At 43.6% G+C, this 17,733-nt stretch overlaps 2 protein-coding genes across 2 annotated transcripts in view; both read right to left on the bottom strand.

Moving 5' to 3' along the window:
- Window positions 1-315: 315 nt before the first annotated feature.
- LYRM2 (LYR motif containing 2) lies at window positions 316-2,703 on the bottom strand. Its single transcript, XM_068985328.1, has 3 exons — window positions 2,622-2,703; window positions 1,999-2,139; window positions 316-1,316 (listed from the first exon to the last, which is right to left on the bottom strand). The coding sequence occupies exons 1-3, from the start codon at window positions 2,664-2,666 to the stop codon at window positions 1,236-1,238; spliced, it is 267 nt and encodes an 88-aa protein (XP_068841429.1). The 5' UTR covers window positions 2,667-2,703; the 3' UTR covers window positions 316-1,235.
- Window positions 2,704-5,842: 3,139 nt separating this feature from the next.
- Window positions 5,843-17,733, bottom strand: part of MDN1 (midasin AAA ATPase 1) — a 145,385-nt gene continuing 133,494 nt past the window's right edge. The window contains exons 92-102 of the mRNA XM_068984913.1: window positions 17,459-17,660; window positions 16,223-16,393; window positions 15,046-15,209; window positions 14,243-14,332; window positions 12,508-12,623; window positions 11,553-11,727; window positions 10,307-10,380; window positions 10,103-10,217; window positions 9,012-9,075; window positions 7,929-8,071; window positions 5,843-7,162 (exon numbers count right to left, since the gene is read on the bottom strand). Of these exons, the coding sequence (XP_068841014.1) occupies window positions 6,974-7,162; window positions 7,929-8,071; window positions 9,012-9,075; window positions 10,103-10,217; window positions 10,307-10,380; window positions 11,553-11,727; window positions 12,508-12,623; window positions 14,243-14,332; window positions 15,046-15,209; window positions 16,223-16,393; window positions 17,459-17,660 (1,503 nt within the window). The 3' untranslated portion in view covers window positions 5,843-6,973. The remainder of the gene's footprint in view (window positions 7,163-7,928; window positions 8,072-9,011; window positions 9,076-10,102; window positions 10,218-10,306; window positions 10,381-11,552; window positions 11,728-12,507; window positions 12,624-14,242; window positions 14,333-15,045; window positions 15,210-16,222; window positions 16,394-17,458; window positions 17,661-17,733) is intronic.

Raw genomic sequence — 17,733 nt, 5'->3', positions numbered from 1 at the left:
AATTAATTGTTAAACATTTGGTTTCTTTCAAGGGTCCTGAAGTCAACTTTATATCCAGTGTATTCTTCAGACTGTTTTTTCCTGTTACCGGGGCAGAATCTAATGCACTGAGGAGCTTCCTTAATGATTTACTTTCCACATGGTTGTTAAGGTAACTGTATTCGTTTCATCCAGAAACTGCCTCTTCTTTTTGGAAGGTTCATTGTTTCTCTTTCTCCTCTTTCCAACAAAGCTCTAGATTCCCTGTGGGGATCTCTTCAGAGAGTCCTCTGAGTATCAGATATGATACATCTGAACGACATGGCTCAACAAACCCTGAGGGATAACACAGATAGACTTTCCAAGGAAGCTCCAGACTGTCTCTGAGGTCAGTACACCTCCAGCCCTACAACTCAGTTTTTAAAAACAGCTTTACTGACTTACACACAAAAAATCGGGGGGTGGGGTGGGGAATGGCTTTATTGAGAGATAATTTGCATACATGTAAAATGTACAGTTCAATAGATTTTAGTCTATTGAGTTGTGCATTCATGTAAATGGAATCAGACAATATGTAATCTTTTGTGACCGGCCTCTTAATAATGTTTTCAAGATTCATTCAGGTGCAGCATGTATCAGTACTTCATTCCTTTTCATTTGCTAAATAATGTTTTATTGTATGGGTATACCACATTTGACTTAGTCCTTATCAATTGATAGGCATTTGGATTGTCCACTTTGTGGCTCTTATGAATAATGCTGTTTTACCCTTTGGGCAACTGGACAGTCTGTTTCCAAAGTGGCTGCACAATTTTATAGTCCCACCAGCCATGTATAAGGGTTCCAATTTCTCCGTCCTCACAAACATTTGCAGTTACCTCCCTTTTTAATTACAGCCATCCTAGTAGATGTGAATAGCATCTCTTGGTGGTTTTGATTTGCATTTCCCTGATGATTGATAATGGTGTTGAACATCTTTTTATGTGTTATCTGTTGTACTGATTTTTGCTTCTTACAAAATACTGCTGACACATCTAAAAACATTTCCAAAATACCAGGTGTTTTTCCGTGCTAAGACAACTGCTCTGATGCACTTTTCTTGGCTCTCTCTCTGATATGCTATGCTCCATGTTCTGATATTTTGCTCAAGGGTTCTACATATAAACAGTTTCACTTGGCTTTGGGCTGCCCATGATTGAGCCTAAGCTTAACTAAACACATGGAGACTTTGAAAACCTTTCAGAACAATGCTGTAGTTAAGATCTGGCTAAAATAAGTGTTTTTTCTAACTCTTTGAGCTGCATATTGCCTTGAGTAATCATCATCCGGATTGTATCCTGTAGAAGAAAGTGAAATCTGGTCAGTTTTAATTGGTAGAACAAGGTACAGCTCTACCAGTTCATCTGTTAAAATTAAGAATTAACACTGAGAACTGGAACTGCTGTACTTTAGGAAAGCCCAGAGTAACAATCAGGGGTGTACAGCTGTCTGACATGCTTTCATATATCCCAAACATACTTCTCAAACCACCATGCTGTAATATTTATCATCTTTTTGTGTGTGCATGCAGATATTTGGTTTAACAGAAAAGTTGGGTGATGCCACTGTAGAGTGTAGATAGAACACTGTAAAATTTAAAATACCAGTTAAGTGAAAAATCAGTGACACTGAGAGCAATGATCAAGATATATCATTTCAAGCTATATTCCAAGATAGCTACTGAATTTTTTAAAAAGCTCACTAATCAAGCATCCCAGGTGGCACTAGTGGTAAAGAACCCACCTGCCAATGCAGGAGACCTAAGAGATGCCGGTTTGACCCCTGGGTTGGGAAGATTCCCTTGGAGGAGGGAGAGCATGGCAACCTACTCGTTTTCTTGCCTGCAGAATCCCGTGGACATAGGAGCCTGGCGGTATTTCAGTAGATATTCCAAGACATTGTATAAACTTTAAAAAAAAACACCTCACTAATCAGTACAAAAGGGCCAGGGTCTTCCCTCACTAGTGATCTTGGTCTCACCTCTTCCGTGGCACTTTTGTTTCTTTTGAATTCTTCTCTTGCCCAGTCCTTCAGGTATTTGCGATCAGAATCATTTGGAACTTGCCGAATTGCCTTCAGAATCCTTCTGTAGAGGAGGAGAACTTGTTGCCTTCTCATGAACTGTATAGGAGAGGAAAAATAGCAATTACAGCTGCACAATCGTCAGTTCAGTGGGTTCTTTTCTTTTTGGTCCTCAATTTTGAAAAGAGGAAAGAAAACCACTTTTTTCCCTAAGAAAACGGCAAGAAATTTACTTGGATTGTTTACTCATTTGTCAAATACAGGAACCCTTAAAGAGTACAAGCCACAGAGGAGTCTTCATAGTGTGTCACCAGGCAATGAAGTACCCGGGCTAGAAATCCAGACTTCAGCCAGCCTCTCGCCTCCGCGACCGAAGAGCAGCCCCGCCCCGCAGCGCCTTCCTTCCTCCAAGGCGGGAAGCCCCGCCCCCCAGCCTGAGCCAATCAGAGTGCGGCGCGCATAGGGGCTTCCTCCCCAGTCGTCCCTCAGTCCCGCTCTATAGGATGGGTGGAGGAAGCGGTAGAGAATGGAGCTCAGACCCAGAAAAGCTGCCCTAAGAGGCCCGCGAGAACAGCTGGTACCTGCTTGAGCGTTAGTGTCGCTGGGGGCAAGCGGGAAGTGGCCATGTCGTCCTGACAGCGCGGTCGGCTAAAGCCCCGGCGCGCAGGAGCGGAAGTGGGGGGGGTGATGGGGCGGGGCGAACTCGGTTTCCTGGGAGACGGCCTGCAGCGTGTGCGCCCCCTGTAGAACCTGGTAGTCTATTGGTCGGAACTAAAGCCCGAGGCAGTTTCGCTTTGTCTTAGTCTGTTTCCTTATCAGAGAAATGGGGTGAGTTCCTGCGTACTAGATTGTTGTGAGAATGAAATAGTGGTGAGGCCTTTAGCACAGTTCTCAACACGTGTTTGTTCTATTAAATGGAAGTTAAGGGTTTTGATGGTGAAGGGAGAAAACTGTATTCCTTTTGAGATTTAGTGTATATAGCTAAAATTACTAAAATTGTAAATGTTAATTTCTCGAAGTTTGTGTTGTGCTCTGCTCATTTTTGTCCTCTTTTTCCTGGCGCTGTAGTCTTCATGATCGTTACAAGGTTTTAGGTGGCTGTCCCATTGCAGTTTTGAGAACTTTGTATCACTATGTTCAAATGAAGAAACGAATATCCCCTACACCTTAAGCTTTTATTTCCCTATGAAGTCGCTCAGTCATGTCCGACTCTTTGCGACCCCATGGACTGTAGCCTACTACGCTCCTCCACCCATGGGATTTTCCAGGCAAGAGTACTGGAATGGGTTGCCATTTCCTTCTCCACAGGATCTTCCTGACCCAGGGATCGAACCCAGGTCTCCTGCACTGTAGGCAGACGCTTTACCGTCTGAGCCACCAGGGAAGTCCTTATTTCCCTATACTTGTTTTTATTCTCCCCTCAGTACACTCTGTAGGCTCTTGGCGTGTATTAACTGTAAGAGGTTAGTGAATCCTTCCTACTTCCGAATTAAAATACGGCCTTAAATGTTCAGTAGTTACCGGATCGTTCCCTGAGCATCTCCACTTGATTTGCTTGCTTGGAATCCTAACCTAGTTGTGTACTTCAGTGTGTGTGTGTGTACCCACCTGTTTACTCACTTCTAAAGTGAAATGATAGCATCTGCCAGAGTTGTTACTGTAGTATTGTATGTAGTGCGCTGAGAACAGAACCTAGCACGTGTAAGCACCCTAGTGGCTATTACCAGGCATTGTGTGAATGATGTTGATGCCATAACCCACCCTTTTTCAATTCCATGGGCTGTAGGCCACCAGGCTCCTCCATCGATGTCATTTCCCCAGCAAGAATACTGGGGTGGGTTGCCATTTGCTCCAGGGGATCTTGACCAGGGATCAAACCTGAGTCTCCTGCATGCCTGAAAACTTGTCTAATTAGCAATTCACTTTTTTCCCTTTTAACTATTAGTGAAATATCCCTTGTCACTTTCAGTTACACTTATTTTGTGGATTGTTATGACTTTGGTCCCTTTATGATGACCCAGACTTTTATTCTAATTTTATATGCAGTTTGCCATATTTAAAAAATTTTTTATCCTTTTTTTTAAGTCTCTATACACCGTATTTTCTATTATTTTGATTCTTTTCATCTTCTCCCTTTAATTAAAATTAAAAAAATTTTCATTATTCATGTTTAAAATATTTATTCCACCTAGAATTTTGTTTTATAGCATATTGGGGATATAAGTTCTTTTCCAGTTGTAAACTATAGTTTCAGCACCATGTATTAACCATTCATTCATCTTCCTGGGCTTTGTGATGGTCTTGGTAAATTCTTTTAGGGTCTGAATAACCCTTACAGCTATTTCATCCAGGTTTTTGTTGTGTTTTCATTAAGCAGTAATACTGTCTTATAGTATCTTGTAAGTATCTATTTGTCTATGACCTTTACAAATGTTTTGTCATTTTCCTTTAAATCATCTTAGAATGTTAATCTATAAAGTAACGTGAGAACAGACATTTTTATTACTATTTCTTCTTTTCATCCAGAAACATCCCCTTATGTCAGACACTGGTAATGCTGTCCTGAGTCATATGCCTTCTGTTCTCAGAATCACTCTTAGGGTAGGAAGACATAAGTCTAAGGTAGTATAGATGCTGTTAAGACTCCTACCATGGGAGCACGTTCTTCTTCCAGGGCTTATCTGAGCTAAGTGTTCATCAGAAAGGCAAAGTGGGTAAGAGAATTCTAGACAAAGAACACACGGAACACTGGCAGATTCTAGGGCTCCTGTGGTTTGCTGTGAGCAGATCAAATAGTGTGGTGGGGATGCTGGGAGAGAAGACAAGGGAGTTAGGCCAAGAAACAACAAATAGTACCTTCTTCACAGGAATTCAGAAAGATCTCCAAGGATGCTGTATGATGGAGTGAAGCAAAAGGGAAGGGGCAGAATAAGATAAATGTCTAGAAGTGAGACCTGACAAGACTGGGGTTTGGATGGAGATGGGAGTGAGGCAGATGGAAAGGCTGAGTTCCACGTGAGAGAGTGAGTGAGCAGGCATCCACAGTAGCTGCTTCTCAGTGACTCAGGCACGTCACACTTCCCAGTCAACCCCCTCAGTTCCTGTGTCTGCTCCTGTGCTTCCTTTTTCCCATCACAGCACAAACTGAAAGTGGCACTCCTCAGGAACCTGCTTACTCAAATTCTTCTGTGCCACCTTGTTAGCTATCCTAGGGCCAAGGGAATTACTCATGTTGGTATACCAACTAGGATGCTCCAACTTAGCTGGTCCTATCAATTAAAGGGAGATACGATGGACTGCGTCACAGTCATAATGTTGGTTCTTACCTCCCTGCAGGAAGATTAAACCTCCTGCCCCACAGAGGCTTTTGGCTAGTGATACATCTCTTCCACTCAGAACTCATCTTGGAGTAGTACCTTTACAAGCCATTGTGTGCGTCCACCAGCCTGCCCTTCTTCTGCCCTGAGGCCAGCATGCGGAGGCTCACCCACCACAGACAGGAACACAAGAAACAGACCCTGGGGCTGTCTGAGGTAAGCCACTGAAGTTGCAGGGTCATGATACACAGCATAAACTAGTGACAGCTGCCTGATTCAGCAGTCAAGACCCCTCGCACACCTTTTACACTCTTGTCATATTCCATTAAGAATGGTCATAAGTGACAACCGTGGTATATACTTTTTAATACTTTTCAGAATACAAGCTGCATAGCTTTTTAGAATAAAAAAATGATATAACCTCAGGTACATGCTTTAGGACACTTGGTTAAACAACAACAAGCAATCTGTGTCTTTGAAGACCACCTCAGAAGGGTGGCACACTTCCCAGTGTAACACACTTGGAGATGGACGATTACACCCTGGCATGTTGTCTACAAAAGGACATTTGGACAGGCAGAACTTAAAGAGAACATAGCACAGTTTCAAGTATTCAAGCACTGCTTTTTGGCCAAGTAAATAAAAACTGCTGAAAAACCGCTGGTGGATTTCTGACTGGGAAAAGAGGTTTGGCTGCTCAGTTCTTCTGACACAGCACTTCTTTTCCAGGATGAGCCTGGCTCAGTTCAGCTTGAAAGCAGTGTGAGGAATGATTCTTCCTCTTAACTGTTAAGAAAAAATGAACTAAAGAAATAAATTACTACAACAACAGGAACTGTGGCACTGAGAGAATGGAATAAACAAAGGGAAAATCACCTTTCCATCATTGCATAGTCTCCCGAAGCAGCAAAGGTGAAGGAGCACAGGGAGAAGCCCCTTCCTTCATACATGACCCAAGGGTCATTCTCTGAGGATCTGGGCTCCCATAATGTCTGGGTGCTTTATGAGAACACACACAGCATGAGGTTCCTCCCCTTGGAGAGAAGGTAGTTCCTTTCACAACCAGCATGGTAAGAAAATACACTGACTCTCTAAAAATAAACTGGAGCTGTCTTAGCCATTTGACGGCTTTTGGGTACACACTGCGGACTTAGCGAGGCTAAGCCATAGGGCAGCGTCAAAAGGGATACTCCTTTTGTTTAGTCCTTTGTCCAGAGCTCTGGCACAGTCCCATGTTCCCGGCAGCATCTCCTCAAGGGTCCCTGGGAGGGGAAGCAGGCAGCGGGGCCCAAGGGTGGGGTGCAGCCTCCTCTTGGGCCAGGGCTGCCCCAGGAATGAGACTCCTGCTGCTGTTCCTTCACTGCCCCAGGTCTGTTATAAGAACCGGAGCCCAGGCACAGCAGGGAGCAAGAGTTTTCTTTAGGCCTTGAAATCGAAACTTACGTTGCGATAATTTTTTGTAGCTATTGGGTGAATGTTTATAAATCAGGTCTAAGATAAAATACTATTTTCAAGCTAGAAGTTCAGAAACAGTTGTCCAGAAGGGAGCTCCTGGCAAGCAGGGTGACACTCTGAGAGCAGTTAAAAGTCTCACTTGGGACTGTGTTCCTCCTGCTCTATGGGTGGTCAGAGGCCGTCACCAGCTCAAACCACTGCCTGAGAGCATCGCTGAGCGTCTCGGGAAGTGCATTCACGTCGCGGAGAATTATGTAAAACGGGAATGGGAACTCTTCCATGTATGATCGGATTTCAGGCATTTCTCCAGGCCCTTTAAATATCGGTACCTTAATGTCCAAGATAGAATCCTGGCAACAGAAGACATTTTGAAGAGAAAAATTAAATCAGCTAGCTCTTTTATGATCTCTTTTGCAGACAATAGGTTCCTGCATATAAAAGTAGCTCTTATTAAGGAAGAGGCAGATCTCTGAGTATCCCTCCCAGGAGAATGGACACCGAAAGAGAGGGAAAGGGGTAGATGAGCAAACCTGATTGCGCTATGATGGTGTTTCCTATTCTATTCTTGGAACAATTCACGTTAAGTCTTCAACTTGCTATTTAGGCCTTAATGTGACCTGGAGAGATGGGACTTCCCCTGGAACAGAACTGCCTGTGGATACCTGTCATGTAGCCACAGATGCTTGCTCCTCTGAGGAGGGCACTGCTGAGATACAGTACCTAGGAAGGGCTGGCTATGTTTCCAGTGGACAAGGCCCGTCACAAAGGCTGCAATGCCTGTGGTGACGCTGTGCAGAGGGAGACGACCCACCAGAGTACCAGTCATCACAGTGAGTGGTTCAGAGGATGGTCTCTAGTATGTATGGCTTCCGGGTCGTTATCTACAACCTCTCCGCGTTTGTCCTTTGCTGTAGAGTGGGAATAACCACGCCTACATCACCGAGTCATTGTGCAATTATATGAGAACTATAAGATGCCTCAAACAGTGCATTCAGGATGCCACAAGTGTTAGAGGAGTTCTCGGTATGATGGTGAGATGCAGGCCATTTTTCAGATAGGATAGCTTGGAGGGAATTCTCACTTTATCTCCAGAAGTGGCTGTTAGTAGTCACTCACCCGCGAACTGGGATTGTCCAACACAACAAAAATAACAAAGATGTTAGCGTTCCGAGCGGCCTGAACTGCTGCTAGGACTCTGTCTTTGCCTTCGAGAAAAAGGCCGCGTCCATCAGAGACCACCAGGAGGAGCTGGGCGATTTCTGGAGAGGAACACATGGCGGGAAGGGAAAACTCAAACAACTCGAGAACTACCACGGTAAGACAAATTAGGCAGGCTTTCTCTGAACTAGTAAAACCAAACAGTTCTGAAGCTGATGAATTCTGGCACAAAGAGGGTCTCCAGTTAGATCTATTATTTGAATGTGTGAGGCAGAGACAAAGCTGTGCAGACACTTCTGTCAATAAAGCAGTTTCCCAACAGTGCTTTGCGGGTATGTCACAGTTAGATCAACTTTGTTGTAGAACAACATGTGAGAATGAAAACACATGTTTATGGATATAAAGTATAGAGAGAGCAGTCCTGAGCAGACCGTTAGAAGAAAGTACCCAAATCAGAAACATGGAACTGTATCTTTCAGATTTCTGTCAATTGCTTGTACCTAAATTCTATGTTTTTTTCTTTTTCCTTGAAATTGACTCATTTAAACAAAACTTAAATAGACTAGACCACTAAAATGAAGTGAATAAAAATGTTTAAAAAATTTTAGCACATTATATTTTCAGTGAAAATTACAAGTATTGAGAGGCGTGCATGACCTGCTTTGACAGGTACAATCAGAATGGAGGATTTAGGAAGGAGTTAGAACTGGTGTGCTGTAAAAACCCCAATCGATCACGGTGGATTACCTGGTTTCTAAATTACATCGTCCTCTGCTTTCCTTTGTTACTAAAATATTACAGAATACTCTTTACATTTAATTCCACACACCCTGCTCCTTCCTTTCCCAAGTGAACTCAAATCTACCAAATAAAAAATTCCATGAATGTTTAATACCTCCATCATCCCCTGTTCATGTCTTTTCCTATACAGCATCCACTTGAAAACACAGTGATGGGTACACTGAAGTGAGAATAGCAATTTGCAAATAATACAGGGGCAGAAAAGTGTTTTGTTAACAAAGACCTAAGAACACAGCTTACCTGGACTGACGTTTTGTGAGAGTTTCTGAGCGGCTGCAAACATGTTGGCTACAGACTCTAGAAACTAAACCAAAACCAGAAATAGACACTTAGAAAACTATTTAACTCTTTCCATTGTCACAGAGACTGAAATTACATCTGGCACTTAAGTGATCATCTCAAATCTATAGGAACCAAACTGTCCCTTCCAGTCACCTGCAAAGGACTGACAACGCTTGCACTTGGCATTTACCTTGGGTGCTGGCATTTCAAGCCTAGACCTGTACCCCTGGCATATACCCCACTAGTGTTCTATGAGAAACCCCAAAGTGGGGGGAAAAAAAACACTTAACTCTGGGGGACAGGAAGTCAGTAACTCCCCAAATGAACTGAAGAGCTGTCTTTCATGAAAGGAAAATAACTGAGCAACAAAGGGCAAAAAAACCCCCTCACAACATGTCCATAAGGAAAGAAGTTAAATGAAGATAGGAATCAGGAGAGAATTACTATCCCATACTGTTCTAAACTCATGTCACCCTGAGCAAGTCACTAGCTTTATTTCACATCACTTCTCTAGGCTAAATGGTGGAGAGAAATTGGCCTTGACCCACTTGATAAGTGTACTGGGAGGTGGTTCATTTTCCTAAAATGCTCCAAACTGCTCAAAAAAAGTAGGGAGCCAAAAATCAATGATGCAAAGTGAAATGATGTTTGAGTAACAGAAAAAGAGGTCACATTGTATTTAATAATGGATGCCAAAGGAGATTCTGTTCCAGTGGTACACAATCTTGAGGTTTAGGACTATTCTCTTGTAAATTTTACCATATTTGGGAGGAGGGAGTCCTAAAAATTATGTCTTTCCTATACCAGAAAAAAAGGGGCTTCCCTTGTGGCTCAGCTGGTAAAGAAACTGCTGGCAATGCGGGAGACCTAGGTTTGAGCCCTGGGTTGGGAAGATCCCCTGGAGAAAGGCTACCCACTCCAGTATTCTGGCCTAGAGAATTCCATGGACTGTATAGCCCATGGGGTTGCAAAGAGTTGGACACGGCTAAGCGACTTCCACTTTCATACCAGAAAATAACTTCAGAAGACATGTGATGTCATGAACTTACCTGAGCAATCTTCGTTTTCTTTTGCTGGAATTTGCAGAGCCGCAGAATCTGGGACCCTGAGTAGTCACTGAACTGTTCGTGGAATGGATGTAATAGCTTTACAGACTCTCCAAAACTTGGAGGAGGAAAACCAAACACTGGGAGTTACTTTTTGTCACGCCAAAAAAGGTTGGGTTTCCCAAAGGGATTAAAAGGCACCTTTACCTGCATACTGCAATCTGACCGACTTCTAGAAGGGTTAGAGCATTTCCAATCACGGCCAAAGACTCAAAGGCAAGCTGTGAAACAGAAAACGGAGGGTTGAAGGAATCAGGGTATTCTTGACACCAATGCCTTTCAACTCTTTATACCACAAGTCCCACAGGAAACGCTATTTTTTTGGTATGGCACACAGGGGAACACCATCAATATGGCTGTTCACCAACTCAGGGGCCTTGGTAGTCTTAGGCCCTGGGTAATGCCACAGGCACCAAAAACCAGTATCCATTATAGTAGTAGGAAAGGTCTGCTTTAGCATTACCTGATAAAAGTGATCTCCAGAAACTTGGTCCATAAATTATGGTTTCCCCCTGCTTTTTTGACTACATAATCCCTCATGGATAAAAGATTTTATTAGCCTATTTATTCTAATCTATGCATAAATGACGGTATAGTTTTAGAATTTAAATTCAACTGAAAAGAAGATGATATTTATAGTAATTAACACCTACTGAACATGTATCAAATACCTGGCACTGAACCAAATGCCCTATCTATGTTATTTCATTCAGTCTTCATAATGACTATGAGTTTGAGTTAAGTATTGTTATAATCCATTTTTAAGAAGTAAAATTACCTGCCCAAAGTCATGTACTAAGTGGGGTGTTGAGACTTGAACCCAGGTTTAGATGGTATGCTTTTTTCCCCCCAGCAAAGTGTATGCATAGACTTCAGGTTACTCACTGGCTTGTGCTGGCCATCACTGCAGAACCCCCACCACTCTCCATGTCCATGACGGTGGGTGGGGTTGTAAAGACCTCTACCCAGGCTCCTAAGCCCTGTTAATACTGACAGAACACTAACTCTACACAGACTTAAAGAAATGTATACTGAAGACTTTTTCTTCAAAAAATCAGAAATATTCAGATACTAAATTGTGCATGGTCTAAAAGAGTACAGTGCATCATGTTTTGTGGAAAAGAAACATTGTCAGACTGACTTACCCTGCAGCTAGACAGCTGCACAGCAAGGCTAAGAAATACAGCAATCTAAAAGATCTACAATCTAAGAGACCACAATCCTTGGGACATCCTGAAATTGCTTTCGAACTCTTTAACATTTAGGTCTTCTCAAATATCGTATCACATTCTCAGAACTAACTGGTATTCCAAAGTGCTTTCTGTCCAGACCACAATCAATACAAATACATTCAGGTGGCCCATCAAACCATCATTGCACTGCTGCTCCTTACCTGTTTGGTGTGGTTGTCCACCATGCTGGAAGAGTCATCAATAGCCAGACAGATCTGATACTGCCGTTTACTAGGCTTGGTTCTTCGAAGCCAAATCTTGTCTTTCCGAAACTGGCTGGCAATGTATGGAATGACCTTCCGCATGTTCAGTCGCTTCCCAGTTCGATAGTCCCCTCTATTAAATTTAACCAAACAGAACAAAGATTAGAGCTAAAAGCATAGAAACAGGACCTGACAGCCAATTACACCAAATAACCGTATTACTGTCGATTGAGACTGCCGGGATCTTCTTGATCAGCAGCAAACAGATATGTATGTAGCAATAATGATTAGGTCCTTTTAGAAAATGTAAAACACTTTTTAAAAAGGAAAAAAAAATGTTTGCATTGACTGTTAAGTGTTGGATTCTCTTTTCTGTTCTAAAACTCTGATTTTGGATACCCCTTTGGACTTCCCTGGTGGCTCAGATGGTAAAGCGTCTGTCTACAATGCGGGAGACCTGGGTTCGAGCCCCGGGTTGGGAAGATCCCCTGGAGAAGGAAATGGCAATCCACTCCAGTACTATTGCCTGGGAAATCCCATGGACAGAGGAGGCTGGTAGGCTACAGTCTGTGGGGTTGCAAAGAGTCGGACATGACTGAGTGACTTCACTTTCACTTTGGAAAGATCTAGGTGAGTGATGCGTGCAGCAAGTGAGTGACCCAGCATGTAGAGGGTGAGCAGCACACACCCCCAAGGTTCAACCAGTCTCCTCATCCGGTATTAACTAGTCACAGAAGCTTCTCTGCAGAGACAACAACACGGCAACAAGGTAAGGACGCCAGACTGGTGCCTGTGCAGCAGGAATGGCCACCTAGATGCTGGCACCACAGCTGGTTGGTGCTCAGCTCAGCAGGAGAGGCGATGCTGGCGTCTCCTCAGGGTGCCACGAGCGCCTCCAGTGCAGAAGACTTACTTCAGCTTGGCAGCCTGGGTTGGCTCCAGTATGAGACGAAGCTGTTCACACAGCTGTTGTGAAAGAGGCGCAGTTAAGACCAGGTAACTCTGCCACATCTCCGCTGCGGCCTTCTCCTGTGACAACAGTATGCAAGGTGCCTTTAGAATGTCAGAGCCAGGCAAGGTCATTACAGCAAGATGAGGGCTTGAGGCAAAGCAGAAGAAAACAACTTGTTTCTCTCGGCAAGCTGATTCACTTGGTTTAAAATGTCTCCTCTTCCACCAAAGCCACTAATCACAGTTCCAATGAGAAAGAATGAAATTTCAATGAGGCAGTAAAAGACTGGAATTCATGACCAGATCAGTGCCTTATTCACACCTCCTATGAGGGGTACGTAATGTGTACCCTTCACATGGAGAGGGAGCTGTGATGGTTCACTTTGGTGTCAGGAGATCCAGCCACTTAAACCATGGGCTCTCGGGGTCTTGTTTCAAAAGCAAAGTGATAAGGGCAAATCTCTCAAGTAACACACTTAACAGTGTGCTTACTTCCTGGGTAAGTAAGCTCCATTTTTTTTTTTTAGGCCAATTATGGCACAGCAATCATTACATACATGTGATGAGAATGATGATAACATATATTTGTGTATACATATATAGATGAAAGTGAAAGAGGAGAGTGAAAAAGTTGGCTTAAAGCTCAACGTTCAGAAAACGAAGATCATGGCATCTGGTCCCATCACTTCATGGGAAATAGATGGGGAAACAGTGGAAACAGTGTCAGACTTTATTTTGGGGGGCTCAAAAATCACGGCAGAAGGTGACTGCAGCCATGAAATTAAAAGACGCTTACTCCTTGGAAGAAAAGTTATGACCAACCTAGATAGCATATTCAAAAGCAGAGACATTACTTTGCCAACAAAAGTCCGTCTAGTTAAGGCTATGGTTTTTCCAGTGGTCATGTATGGATATGAGAGTTGGACTGTGAAGAAAGCTGAGCGCCGAAGAATTAATGCTTTTGAACTGTGGTGTTGAAGACTCTTGAGAGTCCCTTGGACTGCAAGGAGATCCAGCCAGTCCATTCTAAAGGAGATCAACCCTGGGTGTTCTTTGGAAGGAATGTTGCTAAAGCTGAAACTCCAGTACTGTGGCCACCTCATGTGAAGAGTTGACTCATTGGAGAAGACTCTAATGCTTGGAGGGATTGGGGGCAGGGGGAGAAGGGGACGACTGAGGATGAGATGGCTGAATGGCATCACCGACTTGATGGACGTGAGTTTGAGTGAACTTAGGGAGTTGGTGATGGACAGGGAGGCCTGGCGTGCTGCAGTTCATGGGGTTGCAAAGAGTCGGACACGACTGAGTGACTGAACTGAACTGATACATATATACAATAAATTTAGGAAGCAAGTTCACTAAAAAGGAAACTTTTGGTTAATCTACACTTCCACTTTACATCAGCTGGCAGTGTTCCTGGTGGTCTATTCAGAGAGTGACATAGTATCTAGAGTTTCGTCCCATATCTCAACCACTATCACCTCTATTATTTCCATTACAGAGTTAGCAATGGAAGTTAAAAAATGAAACATCAGTTTTTGTTTTAATTAAGCTGCACATCTAGTGGCAAAGCAGGCTTTAAAATTATATTCTTCACATACTCAGTTGCTTTTGCCAAGGTAACTGGAGTTAAGAACCTATTTAGTTTGCTGTATCTTAGAAAGTCAAGAGATTTAGTAAAAAGACCAGTGACTTACTTCTTCTGGGTTTCCAGATTCATGTGGCTGCCATGTTTCCAGCTGTCTCTCCAGCTCCTGTCTTAGCTCATTGACATCTTTTAAGAAGGGCTAAGAAGGAAAAGTCACAGATAGAGGAGACCCAGGTTGGAATCACTAATTCATTATCCTTGGTTGCCTTCTTCCCTGCAGTGTGAACTCCCACTGAGATGCAAAACTTGAGCAAATTTCATGGCACAAAAGATGCCAGACAACTATTCTTCTCCTTCCCGGTTTTTTGAGGGTAAGATGGATAAAGGAAATTCTGAACATTAATAAATCCCAAAGTACCCAGGAAGGTATCAATAACAGAAATGTTCTTTTGATTAATCTAGACTACCATTAGGTCAAACATTTTGGGAAAACTCAGTTAATTGGCTCTTCCTAAATGAAAGCATTAAGTCAAAGATGCTTACTGCTTAACCAACATAAACTTGACTGACCTGCAGGCTCCCAACACAAGGCTGGTGAATGTTGAGAAGAGGGCCAGAGGCCCACAGGCCAGGCCCCCCACTGTGGCCAGGTAAGGACACAGACCTCCCACAGCAACCCTAGGATTGGTTGTTAGAAGTGTGTTACCTGCTCAGAGAGCTGCTCACATACCTGCTCAGTGTGTTACCTGACACACTCAGAAGTGTGTCATACCCACAGTACTCCTTGAAAGATTGATACGATACAAAGCCCCCAAACAACCAGATGCTTATGAAGTTTTTAAGAATTAAAAGCAACTTATAATTCCATATTGTCAACTTATTAAAGTGGTGATCTGTTAAAAGTTTTAGGACCTGGAAAATCGTGTCCACAAGTAACTGATGGGCTGTGTGAATGGTGGAATCTCGGCTTCTCTCTGGTTTCTCATTCTCTGTCTCCTTGTGTGATGGGTCTGTCCTGGGGTGCTGGTCTTCCTCTGTTTTAACAGTTTGGGTCTCCATCTCCATCTCTTCAGAGCCTGTTCTCACACAAGGACCGAGTTTTACTTACATAACATCAGAATGAAGACTGAGCGTTCAGTCCCACGTCAACCTCACAGTCGCTCAGACCCCCCAGCACATTACGTGTCAGCTGCCTGTGTTCTTTCTGAGACAGTCATTGCCAATTCGCACTCCCTTAACTCCCCTCTCTCCCCACCCTGTTGTGTTCTGGGGAGGGGAAAGTAGGGGAAACTGTTCAACGCTGACAAGCCTTGTAGGACTGTGTGATCCATTAAACTGTGTGCATGCAGAACACTGATAAAAATACATTAAAATCATAGTTCCATCTTATAGATGAGGAAGCTGTGGCAAAGATAAATAACCTGCCTGCACCTATAAAGTAAGTGAGACAAAGTCTGGATTTGAATCAAGGAAGATCTAATCACAGAGCTATGTCTTTACTGTCCCATAATGGCAGTCTGTGATTCTAACGCCCCTGAGAAGAAGCAAGCAGAAGCAGCAGCTGTTGAATTTAGCAGGTTATTTTGAATTTGCATTTATTTCATTGCTGATGTTCTCTTCCCATTTGTGTTGAATACATTAAAAAAAAATGAACTGCCTTGTAATAGCACTTGGGCTCGGTTATGAAATGGAACAGTTATAAAATGTAAGAAGTTAGTGTTACTTTCTCACATGCATTTCCCCTATTTCTTTAAACGTTTTATGCTAATATTGCGTATTTTATAATTAAAAAATATTGTTTCTCTAGTAATCAAGAACATCTCTTCTGGTTATAATTGTAGTATGTGCACTGTTCTGTTTTCTTCTACATATTTAAAAAAGACTGCCAGGATTTTGTCTGGAACTTGGGCTTCTCCGTGAATGTCGGTGACCTGTAACACCATTCCCCAACCTTTCTACTCCCAAAGGAAGTATGTACAGGGGAGTTACTATGGGCAAATGAGTATCTAAGTCATGGGTTAGGACGTAAAAAGAACAGACCAGGCAGAGCTTAGGTGGGAAGCAGGTGTTCGCCACAGAACTCACTCACCTGGCTGGGCCATGCTCCCTGACTTGACCTCCTCTGGCTTCAGTGACTCTGTGTCTACCGCTCTGAGCTCCTCCTGCTCCTCCGGGTCCATGGAGGTATCCTCTACTTCCTCCTCCTCGTGAGCCTTGCTGGAGTCCTTTGCAGACTGCTGCTGCTCCGTGCTGGCCACATCTGCCAACAAAGCGCATACACATAGAAAGCTTCGCTCTTTGCAGAACAGTCATTGAGAGTGGGTGTGCTTTTGGTCAGAGATTCTACCACTGACTAGTTACGTGGCCTAGAGATTGGACGCAAGTACTTGGCTTGTGAGCTGCAGACAAGTGTCTTATTTCCATGTGTAACCATGCATGTGACCACAGAATAGGATGTTTAGCTGCTGGGTTTTGATTGCTATGATCAGAGACTGAACCAGAATAAACGTGCTGAGCACATGACTCAGAGCAGCTAATGGAATTATCCTCACTGCCAAGTCATGGGTGGAGAAACTGTAGTGATGAAGTATAACAGCAGGGGGCGGGAGCAGGGCACAGAAAAACAATGTGGGTATCCCAGCACCGTGACCCTGGACAAGTCCTTAAACCTCTTTGGCCTCAGGATCTATAAAATGGAGGCATCCTAGCCCGAGATTACTAGAGGAATCAGGCTGCAAAGCTCAGAACAGTGCTAGGTACAACATAAAAGCCCCATGTGTGGCAGTCGTCATCGGTTCTGCTTCATTTTTCCTAAAGGTGGGGACAGGAAGAGAGGAGAGTAATCCACAGGAGAGCAGTCTTTTCTGTGTCATATTATCAATACCAGCTTGCGTATTAGGAACGAAACAGTGAAAAGTCACCCAGAGGGCTCGAGGGGAGACTGAGTGATGACTGACTCCAATACTGAGATCTTTTTTTCTTTGTCACTTACACTCTGAACCACTGCAGAGTGAGTGAAGAAATGTCTGCTACTCAGATCTCTGAGACCAATGCTGGGTTTGGATAGCCAACCGTCACCAATAATATTTAAAAGGCTTCACTAGACCCAGAACCCTGAGCACTGAAACCCTGCACTTGGCTACAGATACCTTTATTTCAAAACCAGATTGTATATCTGCACAGTTCTTATTAAAAGGAAACTCGTTTGAAAAGTCATTTCCCCTCCCTCTTAAAATGACTTTGTAACAACACCTGGCAGACACACAGTCAGCATAAGCGCTCACAGGGCTTGATGAGCAAGGGAGGGGGCCCCCCAGCTCTGTACCATAGGTCTGTGCATCGTAGGGCTCGCTGCCCTGTTTGATGTGCTCAAATGCTTCCGCGTCTTCCACCTGGGCCTGGGGCTGGGCCGGGCCCTGCTCGGCATTGCTCTCGGTGTCCATGGTCCTTAGCCTCTTATGCACACGCTCATTGTGATCACCCATGGAGCGTTCGTTGTCGGCCTGCCCAGGTTTCCTCTTAAAACTCTGTGGGAAATATGAGGAAATTCATCAGAACTTTGTAATACAAAAAGAATAAAAATAACGTTTATCCTCAGGG

This window comes from Capricornis sumatraensis, chromosome 13 (assembly GCF_032405125.1).
Source record: "Capricornis sumatraensis isolate serow.1 chromosome 13, serow.2, whole genome shotgun sequence".
NCBI lineage: Eukaryota > Metazoa > Chordata > Mammalia > Artiodactyla > Bovidae > Capricornis > Capricornis sumatraensis.
This window is presented reverse-complemented; position numbering and strand designations above follow the sequence as displayed.